The sequence below is a fragment of the Neofelis nebulosa genome, chromosome 6 (genome assembly GCF_028018385.1).
Source record: "Neofelis nebulosa isolate mNeoNeb1 chromosome 6, mNeoNeb1.pri, whole genome shotgun sequence".
NCBI lineage: Eukaryota > Metazoa > Chordata > Mammalia > Carnivora > Felidae > Neofelis > Neofelis nebulosa.
This window is the reverse complement of record NC_080787.1, coordinates 8,722,257-8,741,637: the sequence shown is the minus strand read 5'-3', so window position 1 is coordinate 8,741,637 and position 19,381 is coordinate 8,722,257. Positions and strand designations below refer to the sequence as shown.

The window sequence follows — 19,381 nt, the reverse complement described above, 5'->3', positions numbered from 1 at the left end:
GATATTGTTCCTTAGTGGGTGATTACACAAAGGAATGTTTTTAGAATTAGGTAACGCCGAGAAACACAGATGACGCAGCTACAAGGAAATTGCTAACCAACATAATGCCACGTTTGCCACAATAAAGCGGCCAGTCGAACCCACTGCTGTTGTCTATGTCCATTTGTTATTTTCTGTGACGCCGTTCATCCTTCGGGAACCCCTGGACCTGCTAGGGCTGGACCCCGGCAAATAATGCCACATTGGGCGTCTGGGTGGCTCAGTCGGTTAAGCGTCCGACTTCAGCCCAGGTCATGATCTCATGGTTCGTGAGTTCAAGCCCCGTGTCGGGCTCTGTGCTGACAGCTCAGAGCCTGGAGCCTGCTCAGATTCTGTGTCTCCCTCTGTGTCCCTCCCCTGCTCGTGTTCTGTCTCTCCCTCTCAAAAATAAACATTAAAAAAAAAAAGTGCCACAGACACCTAGGTACGGCGTGTCAAAATAGTCACGCCACAGGCACAAGAAAAACAACCCTCCCCCCAAAGTAGGTCTGACTTGGTTTTCCTAAAGCAAATAACATATCTGTGGGGCTGCCTGTGACACGCAGACACTTTTCAGAGAGCCAGACAGCAACTCAGAAACTACCTGATCTCTATTCCTTCCACATCCTTGCAAATGCCAGTGTAAAAAGCTCGGCCGTGGCAATTCAGGAGCAGAGAAACCAAGGGGCCAAAGACACAGGCTTAATTCCATTAAGTGTTATACCTGCTCCTTGGAATAATGATCCAAGGGCTGACTATTTTCAAATTTTTCTGCCAAATATGTCCATCTGGATCTCCAAGGCAACGGAACTACCCTGAGAAATCGACTGCCATTAACATAGTTTCCTCCCCAGAGGAGACCTGAGGGCACCAGGCTGGCCAGCTAAGAAGGTGGCTCCAATTTTGGGTGCCTGCCCAGCCAGACATCCAGGAAGAGAAGGCCAGATTCTGTCCTTCGGAGATACTTCACCAGAACGCCAGCGGAGCCCAAGCCACGGCGGGTGTGACCTGAAAATGGCCCGTGTGGCCCAAAGCAAGTGTCTCAGCCGAGCTGGGGTCGTTTGCGAAATCAGCTCTGCCAAAGTGACTTTCCCCATCGGAAGTCTTCCGGAAACGCCTAAGCACACCTGCTCTGGTGGCAGGTGGGGAGGATCTTAACTCACTACTCCTCGGCTTCAGGTGAGAAATGGGTGAATTCTACAGCCGCAAAGCGGGGCACACATTTCTGGTATTCCCGAACGGCACGACCCGGCGCCCCTCACCCGCAGCTGCACCCACAGAACTCACCACAGTTGCTCTCCCTGTCCCGGAGGTAACATTCCATCGGGCTCTCCACCCACAGTGGAGAGCACACACAGAGCTTTGTGACGGGGTCACAGTGGCCGTGGCCGGAGGACTCCAGAAGGCAGTGTGCAAAGAGGGGTTGGTGGCTGAGGCTACCAGGGTGGGCAGGGGGTCCCGGCTCCTTCCTCCTGTGGACTTTCACTAGCACAGGCCCTGCAGGGATGCATCCTGCTGACTTGAGAGCCTCTTACGGTACCGCGAGGGTGCCAGGAAGTCTCTCCCATCAGGAAGCAAACGAAAGGAAAGAAAAAACCAATACGTACCAGGAAACAAAAGCCTTAAAAATGTAGCAGAGACGTAGTACCCTCTGGCCTAAGCAAGATAAATTCTAAGAATCCATCCAGTGAAGACAACTGAGATGTGCACAACAACTTACCTATGATTACAGCATTATTTAAAGTCAACCTTAAAGTCCATGAGCACAGGACGGGTTGACCACATCCAGGATCCAGGACCACGCAGCCATAAATATCCTACTGAGGGAGAATCATAAAAAAATCTGAGAAAATGGTCATTGTACGGTTTGAGGTTTAAAAGCAGATTAGAAATATCTATCCAATTATCCTCATTGTGTCACAGGTTTCTGGAGATGGAAGAACTGGACGGAAATGCATCAGAATATTAACAAAAGTTAAGTTTAGAGACAGGGGATTCTAGGCTCTAGAATCTAGAGGATTGTTTTAATTTTTTTGTGTGTGTGCCTTTCTGGATATTCTAAATTTCCTACAACAGATAGATATTCCTTTTGTAGTTAGAAAGAAGGGATTATTAAAAAAATTAAGTCAGTGCATGTCAGCACTGAGGACGTCAACCGCGCACAGACACGTCTCTGACACAAGCTAAGTGTTATGACGCGACGTCGTGTGTCCCTTGTAACGCTCACAGTCCTCGGCACCTGCTAGAGGACGGGTCATGTCCCACATCGTGAGGGAGTCATGTTCCTCCTAAGGTAACAGAGAACGTGAACAGAGAGCACGTTTGCACCCACACCCGTGATTCAGGCTGGTGCTGGGACAGGGCAGAAGCCAGGGACTGTGACAAGGAGGTACAATGGAAGGCACGTAGCGTGTGCCCCCACTTCCAGGGGCGTATGGGACACCATCGTCACCCCACCCCGATGTCCAAGGTAAAAAACCATGTGAACGCAGCTTTTCCGGTCCATAATGCTTCTCTGTCCTTAACACTGTTCTGACGGCTTAAGTACGACATTTCTGACAAAGACCATTGTCTAGAGTATAGTTTTAACAACTGACTCATGAGCCCTTGCTCCTCAGAGACAGAGAGCAGTTGGCAGATGTGCTGGAGGAAATGCCCTGGAGAGATACATGCAAAACAAGTCTCCGGATGCCCATGAGCAAATGCTCGCACGCCACGCTGCTTTCGGTGGCAGCAAAACTTAGCCACGCCTGGCCAGTGTCATTCTTTTAGAATACTCCCCAGAGGAATCATCCTGTAGGGATATTCTTGGAGGAATTAGGTTTAATATTTAATTTCTAATTAGGAAGATAAATTTTGGACTTTGTTCCCACACAGCCCAAAGAGACTATGAGACCTCACCGCTGTCCTGTCACACCGGAAACAGATCTCGCTTCTCCTCCAAGAAATCTGTTGCTTTAACCTCAACGGGCAGTTGTTCATGTTTCTGGGAGAATCTCGCTGCATTTATCTGACCGCATGTCTCGCCCAGCACCGCACAGTTCTGAACGGACAAGTATTTGCATCACGGGGACTCTGGAAAATGCACCTGCTGTGTCAACCCTCAAGACTGTGAAAAGCAAGAAATCCTCCTTCTCCTCGGGGAGCTGTCTGTGCAGACCCTGCACCACATCGGCAGCTTCGAGAACCGTGGACGGCGGCCCGGTCTGTACAGAAAACACAGTCGTGGTGCTGCCAAGGAGACAAGGAGAGAGGACAGCCACGCGGTCAGGCAGAGACCGACGGGACACGTCCACGCTGGCCATGTGACCTGTGAGAAGGGGCACTGTCACAGCTGCGTCGTCTGGCAGGGGCGTGGGGCGCATCTTGTGGGCCAAGGAACTGACCTGTTTGCATTTACAAATGAAGGCTCTTCAGTGGCAGAGCCACGGGGTCACCTGATGACAGACCTTTACATAAGGAATGTGACAGGCATATGGGTACAAACAGACTCACCCATGCACAGGGTGACATTGTTATCTTTCACGGAGGTAGAATTTACTTACTGTGAAAGTCACCTTCTAAAGTGTATCACTCATGGCTTCTGGTCTATCCCCTGCCACCATCTGACTCCAGAACACTGTTGTCACCTCAAGAAGAAAGACTGCGCCCATTAAGAAGCCACTGTTGGGGCGCCTGGGTGGCTCCGTCGGTTGAGCTTTGGACTTCAGCTCAGGTCATGATCTCACACTCTGTGAGTTCGAGCCCTGCATCGGGCTCTGTGCTGATGGCTCGGAGCCTGGACCCTGCTTCAGATTCTGTGTCTCCCTCCCTCTCTGCGCTTCCCCTGCTTGGGCTCTGTCTCTTTCTCTCTTTCAAAAATAAACATTAAAAAAAAATCTAAGAAGTCCTTCTTCATTCCCTCCTCTCTCCAGCCCCTGACAACCACTAATCTACTTTCTGTCTCTCTGGATTTGACTATTCATTCGCTATGAATGAAATACACGTGAGGCATTTTGTGTCTGGCTTCTTCCACTTTGCAGGATGTGTTCAGTGTTTGCCCAGGTTGTAGCATCGATCGGCACTTCCTTCCTACTTTCGAATGATAGTCTACCGTATGGACAAACCTCATTTAATTCACGCATCCATCAACTGCTGACGTTCAGGTTGCACCCACTCTGGCTGTATGAATAATGCTACCGTCCATGTTCACGTGCAAGTTTCTGCGTGGACATACGTTTACCTCATCTCTTGGGCACACAGGAGCGGAATTGCCAGGTCATATGGTAGCTGCATCCAGCATTTTGAGGTACCGCTACACTGTCTTCCACGGTGGCTGCACCATTTTCTATTCCCATCAGCAATGCGGAGGGTCCTGCTCTTTCCACGTAATCACCAACGCTTTGTTATGGTCGGTCTTTTGGATTACAGCTATCCTAGTGGGTGTGAAGTGATGTCTCAAAGGGGTGTTGACTCACATTTCCCGATAAGTTCATGATGTTGAGCATCTTTTCACGTGCTTATCAGCCATTTGTATGTCTTCTTTGGAGAAATTTCTCTTCAAATCTGTATTAGTTTTCAAGGTTGCTGTAAAAAGTACCACAAACCCGGTGACTTATAACAGAAATCTATTCTCTTGCAGTTCTGGAGGCCAGAAGCTCAACATCAAGGTGTAGTCAGGGCCATCCTCTCTCTGAAGGTTCCAGGGGAGAGTATGTTCCAGGCCTTTCTCTCACTCCCGGTGCCGCTGGCAGCCAGCTTTCCGTGCTCATAGATGCATCAATCCAATCTCTGCCTCTGTTATCACATGCTGACCTTCCCATGTGTCTGTCTCTGTTTCTCTTCTTATAAGCACTCAGTCACACTGGATTAAGGGCACCCTACAGCAATATGACATCTCAACTAATCCCATCTGCCACAACCCTATTTCGAAATACGGTCACACTCACAGGTCCCTAGAGGATAGGACATAAATGTGTCTTTTGAGGGGACCCAAAATCGACCTACAAGTTTTTATCATGAAAGGCTGTTGGATTTCGTCAACTGCTTTTTTCTGTGCCTACTAAGATGATCATATGGTTTTTGTCCTTTATTAATACGGTTTATTACATTTGTTGATTGACCCACCCTGCATGCCTGGGATAAATCCTGCTTGTCCATGGTGTCTACTTCTTTTAATATATTGCTGGATGTAGTTTCAAAGCACTTTATAGAGGATTTCTGCTTCTATATTCATAAGGGACAATGATCTGTAGTTTTCTTGTAGTATCTTCATCTGGTTTTGATATCAGAGTAAACACGGGTCTGATAGAATGAGTTGGAAAGTGTTCTCTCCTCTTCTACTTTCTGGGAGAGTTCGTGGACTGGTTTGTAGACTTCACCAGGGAAGCCATCACTCTGGGCTTTATAGGAAGTTATTGATTACTGATTCACTCTCTTCACTTGCTATAGGTCTATTAAAAATTCTAATTTCTTGGGGCGCCTGGGTGGCGCAGTCAGTTAAGCGTCCGACTTCAGCCAGGTCACAATCTCGCAGTCCGTGAGTTCGAGCCCCGCGTCAGGCTCTGGGCTGATGGTTCGGAGCCTGGAGCCTGTTTCCGATTCTGTGTCTCCCTCTCTCTCTGCCCCTCCCCCGTTCATGCTCTGTCTCTCTCTGTCCCAAAAATAAATAAAAAACGTTGAAAAAAAAATTAAAAAAAAAAAATTCTAATTTCTTCTTGAGTCCTTCGTTATAGTCGTGTCTTTCTAGGATTTTGTCCATTTCATCCAGGTTAACTAATCTATTGACACACAACTGTTCATGGTATCAACTTTTTTATTTCTACGTGATTGTAGGAATATCGCCTTTTATTCCTGATTTTAGTAGTCTGAGTCCTCTCTCTTTTTTCTTAACCAATCTAGCTAAAGGTTTATCCATTTTGTTGATCTTTCAGAGAAATAGTGTTTGGTTTTGTTGATTTCCAGATGTGTTTGGTTCAGTGGTTGATAGTTTGTAAGTAAGGGAAATCTGTGATCTGTTTTGAAAGAATTCTATAATAAAAATAAAGTTTTTTTTTTAACTTGGTATTTTTCTAAGTAAACTTTAGTTATCTGGAAAACAAACCCAAACAGAGTGACTGACAATAACTGGCAAATAGATTTACTGTGAACGGTAGGTTTTCATTCCCATATTCTCTCTCCTCCTTCCCTATTCTATTATTCATAGATTGGATAAAAGTTCAAAAATAAAAGCTCAATTAAATACATAAATCTTATAGGAGACAAAGGACCAAAGTTTAGCCTCCCGGGCTCCCAGAAGACAGAAAAGGTAATCAGTGGTCCTCTCGCACCGAGAGAAGCCTCAGTCCTGTGACTATGGGCAGGACTGAAGTCTGGCCATGAGACATCCTCTGTGAGAGCCCCAGGCCATTTGCATGCCCTCTGAAGATAGCAGAGCTAACAACCAGTCCCTGCTGGTGTTTGCTACCTCCTTCATTCAGAATGTTCTTGGTCAACAAACATTCACTGAGACTTGTAGGAAGGACCCGCAGTGATGTCGTCCTCACTGCTGCCCTTGGAGGAAAAGAGCGTATGAACGTGGTACAAGCGCGTGCAAACAACAGAGAAGCAGCAAAGGAAATGAACGGCACGACGCCGGGCTGGTGTGCGGCTCGCACCTGAGACCCGAGTGGGCCTGGATCTCCTGGACCTGAACGTCCACCGTCAGCTGCCTCACGAGCATGTCCTTCTGCTGCCCCGTCAGCTGCCCCACGCACACCTGCAGGACCAGCTTCACCAGGCCACTCTTCCTGGGGTCTGGGAAAGACCGCACACAGGGTCTCTGCCGGGAAGACGATCGAGGGAGCAAGGGCTGTACGAGAGCTTGAAGAGCTTAAAAGGATCCCTGGTGATTTCCTCACTTGCGTTTCAGGACCCGGATATATCTTTGCAAACAGGACAGGGGTTGCTGTCTGAGAGCACGTCTTCCTTGTTGACAGTTTTCTTCCGGGAAGACAATCAGAGTACCTACACGGCCTCTGGGGCTCATAACACCGCACGCCCTGCCCCAGGCCTGGATGGGGAACACTGCCCAGGGCACGAGGCAGGTTGGGCCTCACGCCCCCTCACCGGGGCTGCCTCCCTCCGCGCTTCCCAGCACCAAGGCCCTGTGTCCGGCAGGAAAACAAAAGTGAAGTGAGATTTGCTGCCACATCCAAGCCCCCTCTGTGAGTCTGGAGGCTGAGACCGTTTGGGTCAATGAAGTGTAGAGACAGCCACCAGGTGGCTCTGGCCGGGAGCTGAGGCCGCAGGGGCGTCCCGCCCTGGCTACCCGACAGGGGACCGCCCAGCTCAGTTAACCCAGGGGCAGAAGCCCGTGAGCACCCCGGTGGCAGTGTCCGTGTCCGCGGTCCCCTGGCTGTCAGCCACTTGCAAGTGGAATGTGTAGACGCCCTCCACCAGATTGGTAAGCCGCAGGGCTGCGGTGCGGTCAGAGCCACCAATGGCATCCTGCAAAATCACACGATTCGTGAGCCCATGGTCAGTTCCCAATGACCGGTCTTCTGTCGGTCCCAGGAGGGATCACCCACGACCGCAAGATCATGCCCTGAGCTGATACATCAAGTCAGACGCTCAACCGACTGAGCCACCCAGGCGCCCCGGCATGTGCATGATGTGAAGGGGCAGGCTGGAGGGAAGAGGGGTGATGGGATAGCTGCAGATGGGGGTGCCCCTGCGCTCTCCCGCAGAAAAGACGGGGGACACGGAGCGCTCGCTCAGTGCTTCCTGAGCTGCGCTTAACCAACGGCTGTCCAGTCACTACTAAATCATTCATTTTGTGCAACAGAGGGAAAACCTGTTGGAATCAGGGGGAAGCACCCTGAGGAGTTTTCTGGGCCTTCTCTCCAAACAGAGTTCTCCAAGCATCTCCTCTTGGGCCTCCCCCCAGGATATCACATTCCCCTTCTCAAATGACCCAAGAGCCGGAGTAGATCATTTCTGCTCTGGAGGCTCGAGGCTCCAAAGAGCCAGAGAAGAATGCCAGCCCCACCCCTGCTCTGCACTGGCTCACAGAAGAGGGCGGTAACCAAAGGGGACGAGAGCTGTTACAGGCAGAAGATCCACCCTCTGGCTGACGAGTGTCGGGTCCAGAGGGACTCGTTCAGTTCCTCCCCTGCAACCACTTGTTTGGTGCATCTCCAAGAGCAAACCTGTGTCTCTCAAGTCCCAACAATGGCAGGAATGAAGATGTGCCTACATTTATACCCTAAGAGGTGGAGGAATCTGACAGGGAGAAACGTCAGTAAGGAGCTGAAAACTTGGGTCTGGTTTGGTTAAGGACGAGTTCGCTCACCTTGGCCAAGTCCTCTGCCATCTCTGTGTGAAACGGGGACAGCGCCCTTTGACCTGCTGACCTATCCAGCGGGAAGTGAGGAAAAGGGAAGAATCCACTTGGACCCAAATAAGAACAGTGGGGACGCTGAGGAGTAGAATGACTGCCAAGGGAGGACTCGGCTTCGAAGCACCCCCAGGCGATGATGCCTTTCCCCATCCAAAGTCTGCAGTCTGCTCAGGGAAAACTCAGAAAGGACAGCTTTCATTTGAATCTGAAAGCAGCCCGCTGCCTCCAGCACCCAGAGGAGACCTAGAAACATGAACAGCTTAGTGGGGAACACGAGAAGGGAGACGAGGTCATAAGAGAAACACCGCTACAGACTGAAGTGTGTTGCCTCCAAATGCCGATGCTGAAGCCCAAGCCCCCCAGTGTGACTGACCGTATTTGAAACGGGGCCAGCGAGGACATGGTTAACGTTAAACGAGCTCCTGAGGGTGGGGCCCTGATTCCACGGGGTTAAGGTCCTTACAAGAAGAGACACCACGGCAGAGCCCTCTCTCCCTCTCTGCCATGTGGGGACATGGGGAAAAGGCGGTCACCTGTGAGCCAAATGGAGAGCTCGCCCCACGTATCGAATCACTCAGCACCTTAACCTTGGACTTGATGGGCTCCAGAACTGGGAGAAATGTCTGTCTCATGTGGAAGCCACTTAATTCACCCATTCGTGGTATTTCCTTACAGCAGCCCAAGCGGACTAAATGCACGAAATGACACGTGGGCCTGGGACAACCCGCTGAGCACTCACCCCGGCTGGGCTCTGGCCATCCCGGATCCACATGTGGGACACAATCCCTTGGTCGTCGGTAGACCGTGAACCGTCCAAAGTAATGTGGTTATTGGGAAGCACAAGCACATGCCAGCCACCAGCCTGGGCTCTGGGAAGGCTATTATTTTCTAAGTCAAATACAACAAAAATGAAAGCAAAGAGATCGATTTAAAACACCGGTGGTAGAAACATGCCATAAAATACAAAACTGTTCCACCTCGCAGCTGTGTAGATTTAAAATATCCAGGAGGCATTATTTTTCTACCCATTAGATAATAGACTTTTTTTTTTTTTTTTTTTTTTACATTTATTTACTTTTGAGAGAGACAGAGAGTGAGCAGGGGAGGGGCAGAGAGAGAGGGAGACACAGAATCCAAAGCAGGCTCCAGGCTCCACATGCTGTGAGCACAGAACCTGATGCAGTGCTCGAACTCACGGACCATGAGATCATGACCTGAGCCGAAGTCAGATACTTAACTGAGCCACCAAGGCGCCCCAGGATAAGAGACTATCTTAGAGCTCTGTTTATGCTCGGTTAGTTGTAATTTGGCAGCCTCTATAATGGGAATGTTTCTACTACTGTTATGGTTCTTTTCTTTTTAAAAAAGAGAAATAATGACTTTAGTTACCAGGGTCCAGAAAATGAAAATATTTTAATTTAAAATATATTCTGAATCATTATGTACTGGTCCACACTATGTGGCCATAGAAACATCTACTCCTACTACTGCCAAATCTTGCTTAAGTAAGTTAAAATTCGAGTCAAAAACAATTAGGTCTTGGGGCGCCTGGGTGACTCCTTCGGTTGAGCGTCCGACTTCAGCTCAGGTCATGATCTCACGGTTCATGAGTTCGAGCCCCGCGTCAGGCTCTGTACTGACAGCTCAGAGCCTGGAGCCTGCTTCCAATTCTGTGTCTGTCCCTCTCCCCCTCATGCTCTGTCTCTCTCAAAAATAAACGTTAAAAACAAAACAAAACAAAACAATTAGGTCTTCACTCCTCCGACTGGGTGTTAGATGTACATGAACAACGTAAGAACCATTTCTGGTATTATTGCCTCAGGAGAGAGGGGCCAGGGAGAGTTGGCAGCCTGGGGTGCGGGAGGGAGAACATAATATGACCCAGCCCCGCTTCGGGGGGTGAGGCTGCCATGGGGGAGATCCTGCTTGCTCAGGTGGGGCTCTGGGGCCCTACCGGCCCCTGGCAAACACCCCTCAAAACAAGTCCAGCTACGGACATGGTATGAGAATAGCCACATGTTGATCCAAGGGAGTAATGAGCATCCCGTCAATCCGTTGCCGCTTTCCCCCTAAGACCCCAGAGGTCAGAGCAGAGGTGACGGTACCACTGTCAGCGTTTCCACACTGTTCACCATGCTGCCTTTTGGGGAAAGCCCGTGCTGGCGAGAACCTGTGTGCAGGAGGCTGAATTCTACTGTGGACAGAAGGGGAGGCTGGAAACCCCAGAAATAGACCGGCAGCCGACAGAGTAAGCCCAAAAACGCTTCTGTGAAGAACGATGACTAGACCCTCTCTGGCTTCAAGACTGGACCTTAAGGCGGCCTCTTCCTTTCATGCTTATATCCCCACGATCCTGATCTCCACTCAGGGGGCTGCCCCGGCACCTCTCCGGACACTTGGTCGCCGCAGACCCGCTGCGGCTCTCCCAGGACTGGTGCCCCCACCCGTCCATGTGCTGAAGTCACGGTTCCTCCATCACATAGACACCCTCTTTTTTCCCTCTGGAACCGTTAAGGCATCAAGTCCTGAGAACTCGGGCTCTAAGAGGTCTTGCCAGTCTATCGTTTTTTCTCTGCTCTCCCTGATTTTGGCCCCACCAGACTGGGGTTTCCTTTTGGAAAAAGCCAACTCTCTCAGGTAAAATGACATGACGCTAGGGTTTGCTTTAAAAACTCCAACTAAATATATGCACAATGGAATACTACTCAGCGATCAAAAACGAAACCCTGCCATTTGCAACAACAAGTTCCATCCAGGAACTACAGGGTATTATGTTATGTGAAATAAGTCAGCCAGAGAAAGTAAATATCACAGGATTTCACTCATATGTGGAATCTAAGAAACACAACAGTTGAACATAGGGGAAGGGAAGGAAAAATAAAATAAAAACAGAAAGAGGGGCAAACCATAAGAGACTCTTAACTACGGAGAACAAACTGGGGGTTGCTGGAGGGCTGGGGGGTGTTGAGGGGATGGGTTAAATGGCTGATGGGCATTAAGGAGGGCACTTCCTAGGATGAGCACTGGGTGTCATTGTAAGAGATGAATCACTGGATTCTACTCCTGAAACCAAGACTACACTGTATGTTAACTAACTTGAATTCAAATAAAAAAATAAAATACCGCAACCAAAGTAAAAGAAAGTATGAACTGATAGATGACATAAGATGAGCAAACTGATGATGGCTGTTGAAGCTGGGTGATGGGACATAATCATCCACTGAGACTATTTTCTCTACTTACATATATGGTTGAAAATGTCCACAATAAAACATTTGAAAAAATCAAAATCTATATCACTTTGCTGATCAAACTGCTTCAGCATCTTCCCCGCCGGCGGCAGATACGTCCCAGCTTCCTCAGGACGCGTGACGCACACCAACCTTCACGGGTTGAGGCAGATGCTCAGCCACTCCCCGGGGCACCCAGGCCTGGCTGGTCTACAGTCCTGGACGTTTCCTATGCACCATGCTTTTTTACATCTCTGTACTTCCACACAGCATAATTGTCTGTCCTATCATCCATTCATCCATCCATCTATCCATTCATCAATCCATTGATACATTCATCCATCCATCTATCCACTCATCCATCTATCCATCCATTCATCCATCCATGTATCCACTCATGCATCCATCCAACCATCCATCCATCCATCCATCCACCCATTTATCAGTCCATTGATACATTCATTGATCCATCTATCTACTCATCCATGCATCCATCCATTCATCCATCCAATCATCCATCCATTCGTCCATCCATTCATCCATCCATCCATCTATCCATTCATCAATCCATTGATACATTCATCCATCCATCTATCCACTCATCCATCCATCCATTCATCCATCTATCCACTCATCCAACCATCCATCCATTCGTCCATCCATCTATCCACTCATGCATCCATCCAACCATCCATCCATCCATCCATTCATTCGTCCATCCATCTAGCCATCCATCCATCCATCCATCCATCTAACCACTCATCCATCCATCCATCCATCCATCCATCCATCCATCCATCCACCTATCCATCCATTCATCCATCTATCCATCCATCCATCCATCCATCCATCCATCCATCCATCCATCCATCCATCCATCCCAGTACCCAGCACTTGCAATTTTCCCTGAGCCACAGAGGACACAGAAGTGTCTTGACAAAGGTCCTCGAGCAGCTCACAGCCACAGGACAGGACAGGACAAACAGACGAGTCCCTGAAGCAGAACAGCACAGGACTGGACCACAGATCTAGAAACCACACGGAATGTGAAAGCACCTCTGCTGGTAGGTTCCCGGGCAGAGAGAGAAAGCAGAATGCTGCCACGTGGACACGGTCGTTCACCACCAGTAGTGACAGGAGACTGGCCCCTGGAGAAGAGATACTCGACAAACAAAAGGAGACTCTGTTTCTCTGCAGAGGGAGACGAGGAAACAGCTAACACGGATGGACGGAAGAAGAATGAACTCAGTATCCACTGGGAACAAAGAAGCACCACCATTTCCAAGTAATCACGGCCTGGTTAGGGTCTCGTGAGACCGAAAAGCAGCAACAGTCCCCCTGCCCTACCACTGAGCTGGGACTCACCCTTCCTCACGGCCACAGTGAGTATGCTGGCACTGCTCAGCCCCCGCCGGCCTGTCACCATCAGGCGGAAGCGGTGCATGCCCACTGGAAGCCCGCTCATGGTGGTGACAGCCTTGTCACTATTCCCCATCTCCACCGCCGCTTGACCTCTGTAAAGCAGGGGCGGGAACAACAAAAGCAGAGGTATTCTGACTGCGGCAGGCGGGACATCTGTGTCCTAACACAAGTCCCCCTTTACAGCCAAAACATATGCCGTCTACGGAAGTCTACAGTAACTTTTTATCCACCTAAATTCTCTAGGTCAGCATATGGGTCGTGAGGCAATGCCAATTTTAGACTAAGCCTGGGATTCCTTTGGGAATAGTTATTATTTACTTCTTAAGAGCAGATTCAGGATCCCAGGAGTTTGAGCATGCAAACCACAAAGACTGTCACATGACACAGGACCCCCTTAAGCTCTTTATCTCTTTGGTCTAAAGATGGTTTAAATGAGTGTAGATGGGGGGGCCTCGTGAGGGCCTCACACAGGTCCTCCCCACACCTCTCCCGTCCTGAAGCTCACCCACGGCAAGATGGCCCTTCCGCCTGGCATGGCTCCACTTCCCCCCCAAAGCCAGCCAGCATCTATCCTGTCCGTCCACGCTATTGTGTCCACTCTTCGGCAGCCGTGCTAAGACACTTCCAGAAAGGGGCTGAAATCCCAAGTCCCCGGCACGCTCAAGCTGACTGTTTAATGTGGAGACAGGGTGATGCTAGCCCAGCGCCAGGGTGTGAACCCCACCTGCAGCTCAGTGACAGAGGGACTACCTGACGGGCTCCCGGTGGTAAAGGGCGATGCCCTGGTCGTCTCTGCTCCTGCTGCCGTCCAGAGTGGTGCTCCCCACCGGGAAGACCAGCTCCTTGTCCGGGCCGGCCACGGCCACTGGGGGCCTGTTGATTTCTAGAATTAGAGAAATGCTATGAAAAATGGTGATCTCTTTGCATTAATCTGCAGTCCCCTGATTTTTTTAATGTTTATTTATTTTGAGAGAGGGAAAGAGAGAGCGTGCGCGCATGAGTGGGTGAGGGGCAGAGAGAGAGGGAGTCCCAAGCAGGCTCCACGCTCAGCACAGAGCCTTACGGCAGGGTTCGATCTCACCAGGAGACCATGACCTGAGCCGAAATCGAGTCGGACACGTAACCGACTGAGCCACCCAGGCGCCCCTGATTTCTTGATTTAAGCCAATTACTCATGTCTGGATCAGGCAGTGTCCTGAGGGAACCCTGGGGGGGACCACTGCAGGCCTGCGGCTGAGCCAGGACTACACCGTCCCGAGGGGGAGACCAGGGGTCCAGACAGCAGGTTTGGTTCTTTAAAAGACCTCAACAGTCATGGAGACAAGAGAGAAGGAAAAAGAACGAGGATGGGAAGCTGGAGGGAAGAAGGACTGGGGACAGAGTGGGGGAGGCAGGCAGGAAGGAACTGGACGGAAGTTAGTTGACATCTATGTGAACACACCTGCTTTGTCAGGCAGACTGACCCCGCCTCCCCCGCCCCGTCTTTGTAGCCCCAGGCCTATCACAGTGCCGGCTAAGTGATAAATGCTCAAAACATTTTGGTTACACATTGAACAAAAGGAAAAGACGTAAGGGGCACCTGGCTGGCTCAGTCTGTACAGCACACAACTCGAGCTCAGGATTATAAATTCAAGCCCCACAATGGATGTAGAGATTACTTAAAAACAAAATCTTAAAAAAAAAAAAAGATTAAAAAAATAAAAGGTATAAAGTACCACTGATACTGATATTGAAATAAATAGATTTTCTGTTAAAAAAAAAAAAAGTCAAGTAGTCAAAAACTTTAGTAGCAGTTACCCAATATCTGGACCATGTCCCACCCTCACTGTCCTACTCAGTAAAGTTCAGTGGTCCAGGGGCCTCTCTTGCCCTTAGGATAAAACACGTACATGAACATCCATTTGCAAAGCCCTTGACGGTGGGCCCCTGCCTCCCCACTCCAGATCACCCGCAGGCATCCTAACCCCTGCCCCTCACACGCCCACATCCTCACTGCTTTCTCTTGTTCCACTACATTCTTCTTAATTCTTTGGACTACCAGACTCTCATCCCACAGACTTTCTCCATACTGTTTCCTCTGCCTAAAAAACTCTTCCTCTTGCCCTTCTCTCCCCAAATTCACCTGGCCAGATACAACCCAGAGCTCACCTAAGACTCTGCAGATGCCTCAAGCCCAGATAGGTGTGTCCTTTCCCTGGGCTCCAGAAGCACCGTGTCCATCCGCTAGAAATGCACTGATCATGAGGTTTTTACCCATAAGCCGCAGGAGGACAGAGCCCAAATCTATCTTGTTTAATACCACATCCCCAGCATCTAACCCATAGCACCTACTACGTATTAACTGAAAAAATAAAATTAAGTAAAATAAAAAATAATAAAATAAAATAAAACAATAAAATGCATTGTCTACAAATTGAGTATATTTTCAGTTGCCAGGACACTGGACGGTTTACAGGGACCAGCAGCATTTTCTAGGAAAGTTTGAAAGCCAAGACCATTGGCAAGCAAAAACCCAACTACCCTTAGGTTATTTAAATGTGTAGGAAGGCAGAGTCCTGGATTTCCATGAGACCATTACAGGATTGTGAGGTGACCTGGGGTCAATTCTTCAACATCTGGATGTAAGCCATGTGAGTATCAGGCCACACATCACAATCAGCCTCTGCAGCAGAGTAGAACACATGTGGACATGTCCACCTGGCAGGTGGAGCCCTCGAATGGCCCTGAGGATGTCCATCTGGTCCTCCATACCATGGTGTAGATGCACATTCAACACAAGATTCAGAACCACAATGGAAAACTGGCTTTATATTAAGTTTTAGCTCTTCCAGCCCCTACTTCTTCACAGTTAAAAGATTTAGAGAATTTGCCACCAAATTTGGCTTGTCTGAAGCACAGAGGCCCAGGTGTCATTTCTACCTTAATCTCTGGGGCCAAATCCCTTTCCCATCCCATCCCACCTACCAGGCTGGACAGTCACAGTGACCACAGCAGTGGACTGCTGTCTTGAAGAATCTCTCACCATCAGCTGGAGCGTATAGTCTCCTTCCTGCATTTCAGACAAATGAAGGTATGGTGTCTCGATGCCCTGATACCAAAGAGAAAAGAAAAAAGGAAAGAAAAAAAGGAATTTTAAGAAGTAGTATGACATAATGAAAAATGAATAATGTTGTTAAATATGGAGATCCTGCTTGAAAAAGAAATGTGTGTGCCCCAAGAAAATGCAATCTAAAGTTCACTGTGTATCCTCATGTGCTTCTTGAAGAAGTATAGATTAATATAGCCTTTTTGGAAGCCAATCTGGCAACATCCGTTCGCATGGCAAACGAGCATGCTCTTTAACCAGCAATCCCACTTGTCTCTGCCTCCACCAGAGAGAGCCCACGTGCACAAGGAGGCTCACACCGGACCCTGAGGAAGCATGGGCTCTGATAACAAAAACTGGAAACACTCTCAACGTTCATCAGCGGGGAGTGGCCAGACCCGCCATGATACATGATACAATGCTGGTTTAAAAGAGATTAATTTCGGGGCACCTGGGTGGCCCAGCTGGTAAGCGTTCGACTTCAGCTCAGGGCATGATCTCACGGTTCGTGGGTTCGAGCCCCATGTTGGGTTCTGTGCTGACAGCTCAGAGCCTGGAGCCTGCTTTGGATTCTGTGTCTTCCTCTCTCTCTGCCCCTCCCCCACTCACGCTCTGTCTCTCTCTCTCTCTCAAAAATGAACAAACATTAAGGTAGATTTATAATGAAATGGAAAGATGTCAAAGACATACATCACCAAGCAAAGAGAGAAAGTTGTGGAACAAGGCATATAGTGCGCCAGATACTGTTACGTGTCCGTATACATACACACGCAAGGATTCTGGAAGGACGCACATTAAACTGACCAAAGTAATTTATCTCCAATAAGGGGACTGGGGCGGGATATGGGTTGTATTTGCACTTTATCAGAAGTTCACTTTTTTTTAACCATAAGAAGCAACTCACGTATTATTCTTATAACTAAAAATAATTTTTTAAAATTCTAAAACAAAACTTTTCGATATTTTTTTTCTATTGAGTATATCATAGCTACACTTGTCTCCAAGTTAATAACCTTCCATTTTGTTGCTGTTTTGTTGTTGTTGGTAACATTTCCAATTATTGCTTAGGTCTGAAGTTCATGGCAACAAAGAAAGGATTTTTAATCTTAAATCCTCTTATACTTCACTTACTTTTATAGATCCCGAGATTGACTAAAGATAAATATATCTGCATGTATTTGTTAAAGGTTTTAATGGAAAATTGAAAAAAAGATGATAGAAAACCAACTGTGTTGGCACAAGGGGAACTTGTGAAATTTGAAATATATACTTTTAAGAACTTAAAAAAAAAAACACTGAGGTTTTTTTCCAGTTTTTGTTATCGGCTTTTCTTTTTTAATATTTATTTTTGAGAGAGAGTGAATAGGGAGGAGGGGCAGAGAGACAGGGAGACACAATGCGAGTTGTCAGCACAGAGCCCGACATGGGGCTCAAACCCACGAACCGCGAGATCATGACCTGAGCTGAAGTCAAACATTTCACCAACTGAGCCACCCAGGTGCCCCTAAGTTATCTCTTTTAAACCAGCATTGTATAATGTATCATGGTGGGTCTGGCCACTCCCCACTCATGAACACGGAGACTGTTTCCAGTTTTTGTTACAGCTTTTCCCTACTTTTTAAAAAAAAATTTTTTTTAATGTTTATTTTTGAAAGAGAGAGACAGAGTGTGAGCAGGGGGAGGGGCAGAGAGAGAGGGAGACACAGAATACGAAGCAGGCTCCAGGCTCTGAGCTGTCAGCATAGAGCCCAACGTGGGGCTCAAACCCACAAACTGTGAGATCATGACCTGAGCCGAAGTCAGAAGCTTAACCGATTGAGCCACCCAGGCTCCCCTCCCTACTTTTGACTAAATAAAGTGAAGCATTTTTCTCTGAAAAGCTTTACAGAAGTATAACTTCCTAGTCCTTACTTCAAAATTACTACAGTTACATGAAGGCTTATGTACCCAGCACAGGGAATGTTGTGGCAGACGGGAACTGGGCAGACCAACACGTGTCACCTGGTGCCCACAGAGCCACCCCATCGGAATGCTCCGTGGGCTTCCCCATCCGGAGCAAAGCTGCAGCAGGCTGCCTTGCATGACGTTTCCACGAATATAAGAGTCTGGTTTACAGTCGTCTTTGCGATTTTCCAGTTAATAAAAAGTTCACCCCTTTTAACATCTTAATCTGTCAACCACGAGACAATAACCTTGTTACTGCAGATAAGGAAAAAATTACTGATAACAAAGTTTATATTGGATTATTTCTAAAGTTTCTCCCAATACTAAAATAAAATAGTATTTCCGTAGCAAATGCTGGGTCAGACTTTCTCTAAACTAGCCTCAAGATCAAGCTGTCAACACGGGACCCGCTTAGTTGCTATTCCGGGCTTATAGAGAATGCATGAGGGGAAAGGACGTAAATTTTGAAGATTTGTGAATTCCAGGGCTCTTCCAAGAGTTGTAATCTATCAGATAATCTTGTAAAACATATTTTCTAGATATAACTGCCCCCCACACACATAGCAATACTTTAGGTAGGTAGGTAGGTAAATGTGCGAAGAGATAAACAGATGGACAGATGTACCGATGGATGGATGGATGGATGGATGGATGGATGGATGGATGAGCAGGCAGATGGATAGCTGCATGGGTGGGTGGATGGGTGGATTGATGGACGGATGAGTACACGGTTGGGAGGGCAGGTAGGTGGATGGATAGACAAGTTAAAGACTGAAGGCAGGCTAGAGAACTTGCCTGCATGGCCACCTCTTTGCTCTCACTCCCAGGACCCAGGGACCACTCATAGAGGACAATATGATGATCTTCACTGTTCCAATTTCCATTCAAACAGATGGAGTTTTGGGGCAAAGTTATGGTCTGATTTGGTCCTGCGTTGGCAACCGGCGGATGGTCCACAGCACTGCTGACCATGAGGACTGCAGTCGTGGAGTCAGTGGCTCCATCCGAGTCTGTAACAGTCCATCTACAAGAAGAAGAGGAGGCCATCATGCTGCAGGAAGATGCCAAGTCTGAGAGCAAATGGCCAATTTAGTCGGCTTGTGGCACCTTTCTCAGAACTCAGAACGGGTATAAACAGGAATTTGAGAATGAAGCTGAGAAAAGAAGAGAGACTTGAGGATTTCTTTTTATTTGTTGCTGTCCATTCACTTTATTTTTAGCTAGTGATCTAGTCACATGATGGAGTTTTATCTTATATGGGTTTTGAGATGCTAGATGAAGAAATCTTCCTCAGCCAACACAGGAGCCTCTCTCTCATACCTG

At 48.2% G+C, this 19,381-nt stretch overlaps 1 protein-coding gene across 1 annotated transcript in view; it reads right to left on the bottom strand.

The window, feature by feature from the left end:
* Nucleotides 1-19,381, bottom strand: part of KIAA0319 (KIAA0319 ortholog) — a 54,805-nt gene that overhangs the window by 6,754 nt on the left and 28,670 nt on the right. The window contains 9 exon segments of the mRNA XM_058732845.1: nt 1,306-1,414; nt 3,093-3,249; nt 6,654-6,817; nt 7,360-7,485; nt 9,117-9,265; nt 12,973-13,121; nt 13,780-13,912; nt 15,994-16,117; nt 18,854-19,082. Of these exon segments, the coding sequence (XP_058588828.1) occupies nt 1,306-1,414; nt 3,093-3,249; nt 6,654-6,817; nt 7,360-7,485; nt 9,117-9,265; nt 12,973-13,121; nt 13,780-13,912; nt 15,994-16,117; nt 18,854-19,082 (1,340 nt within the window).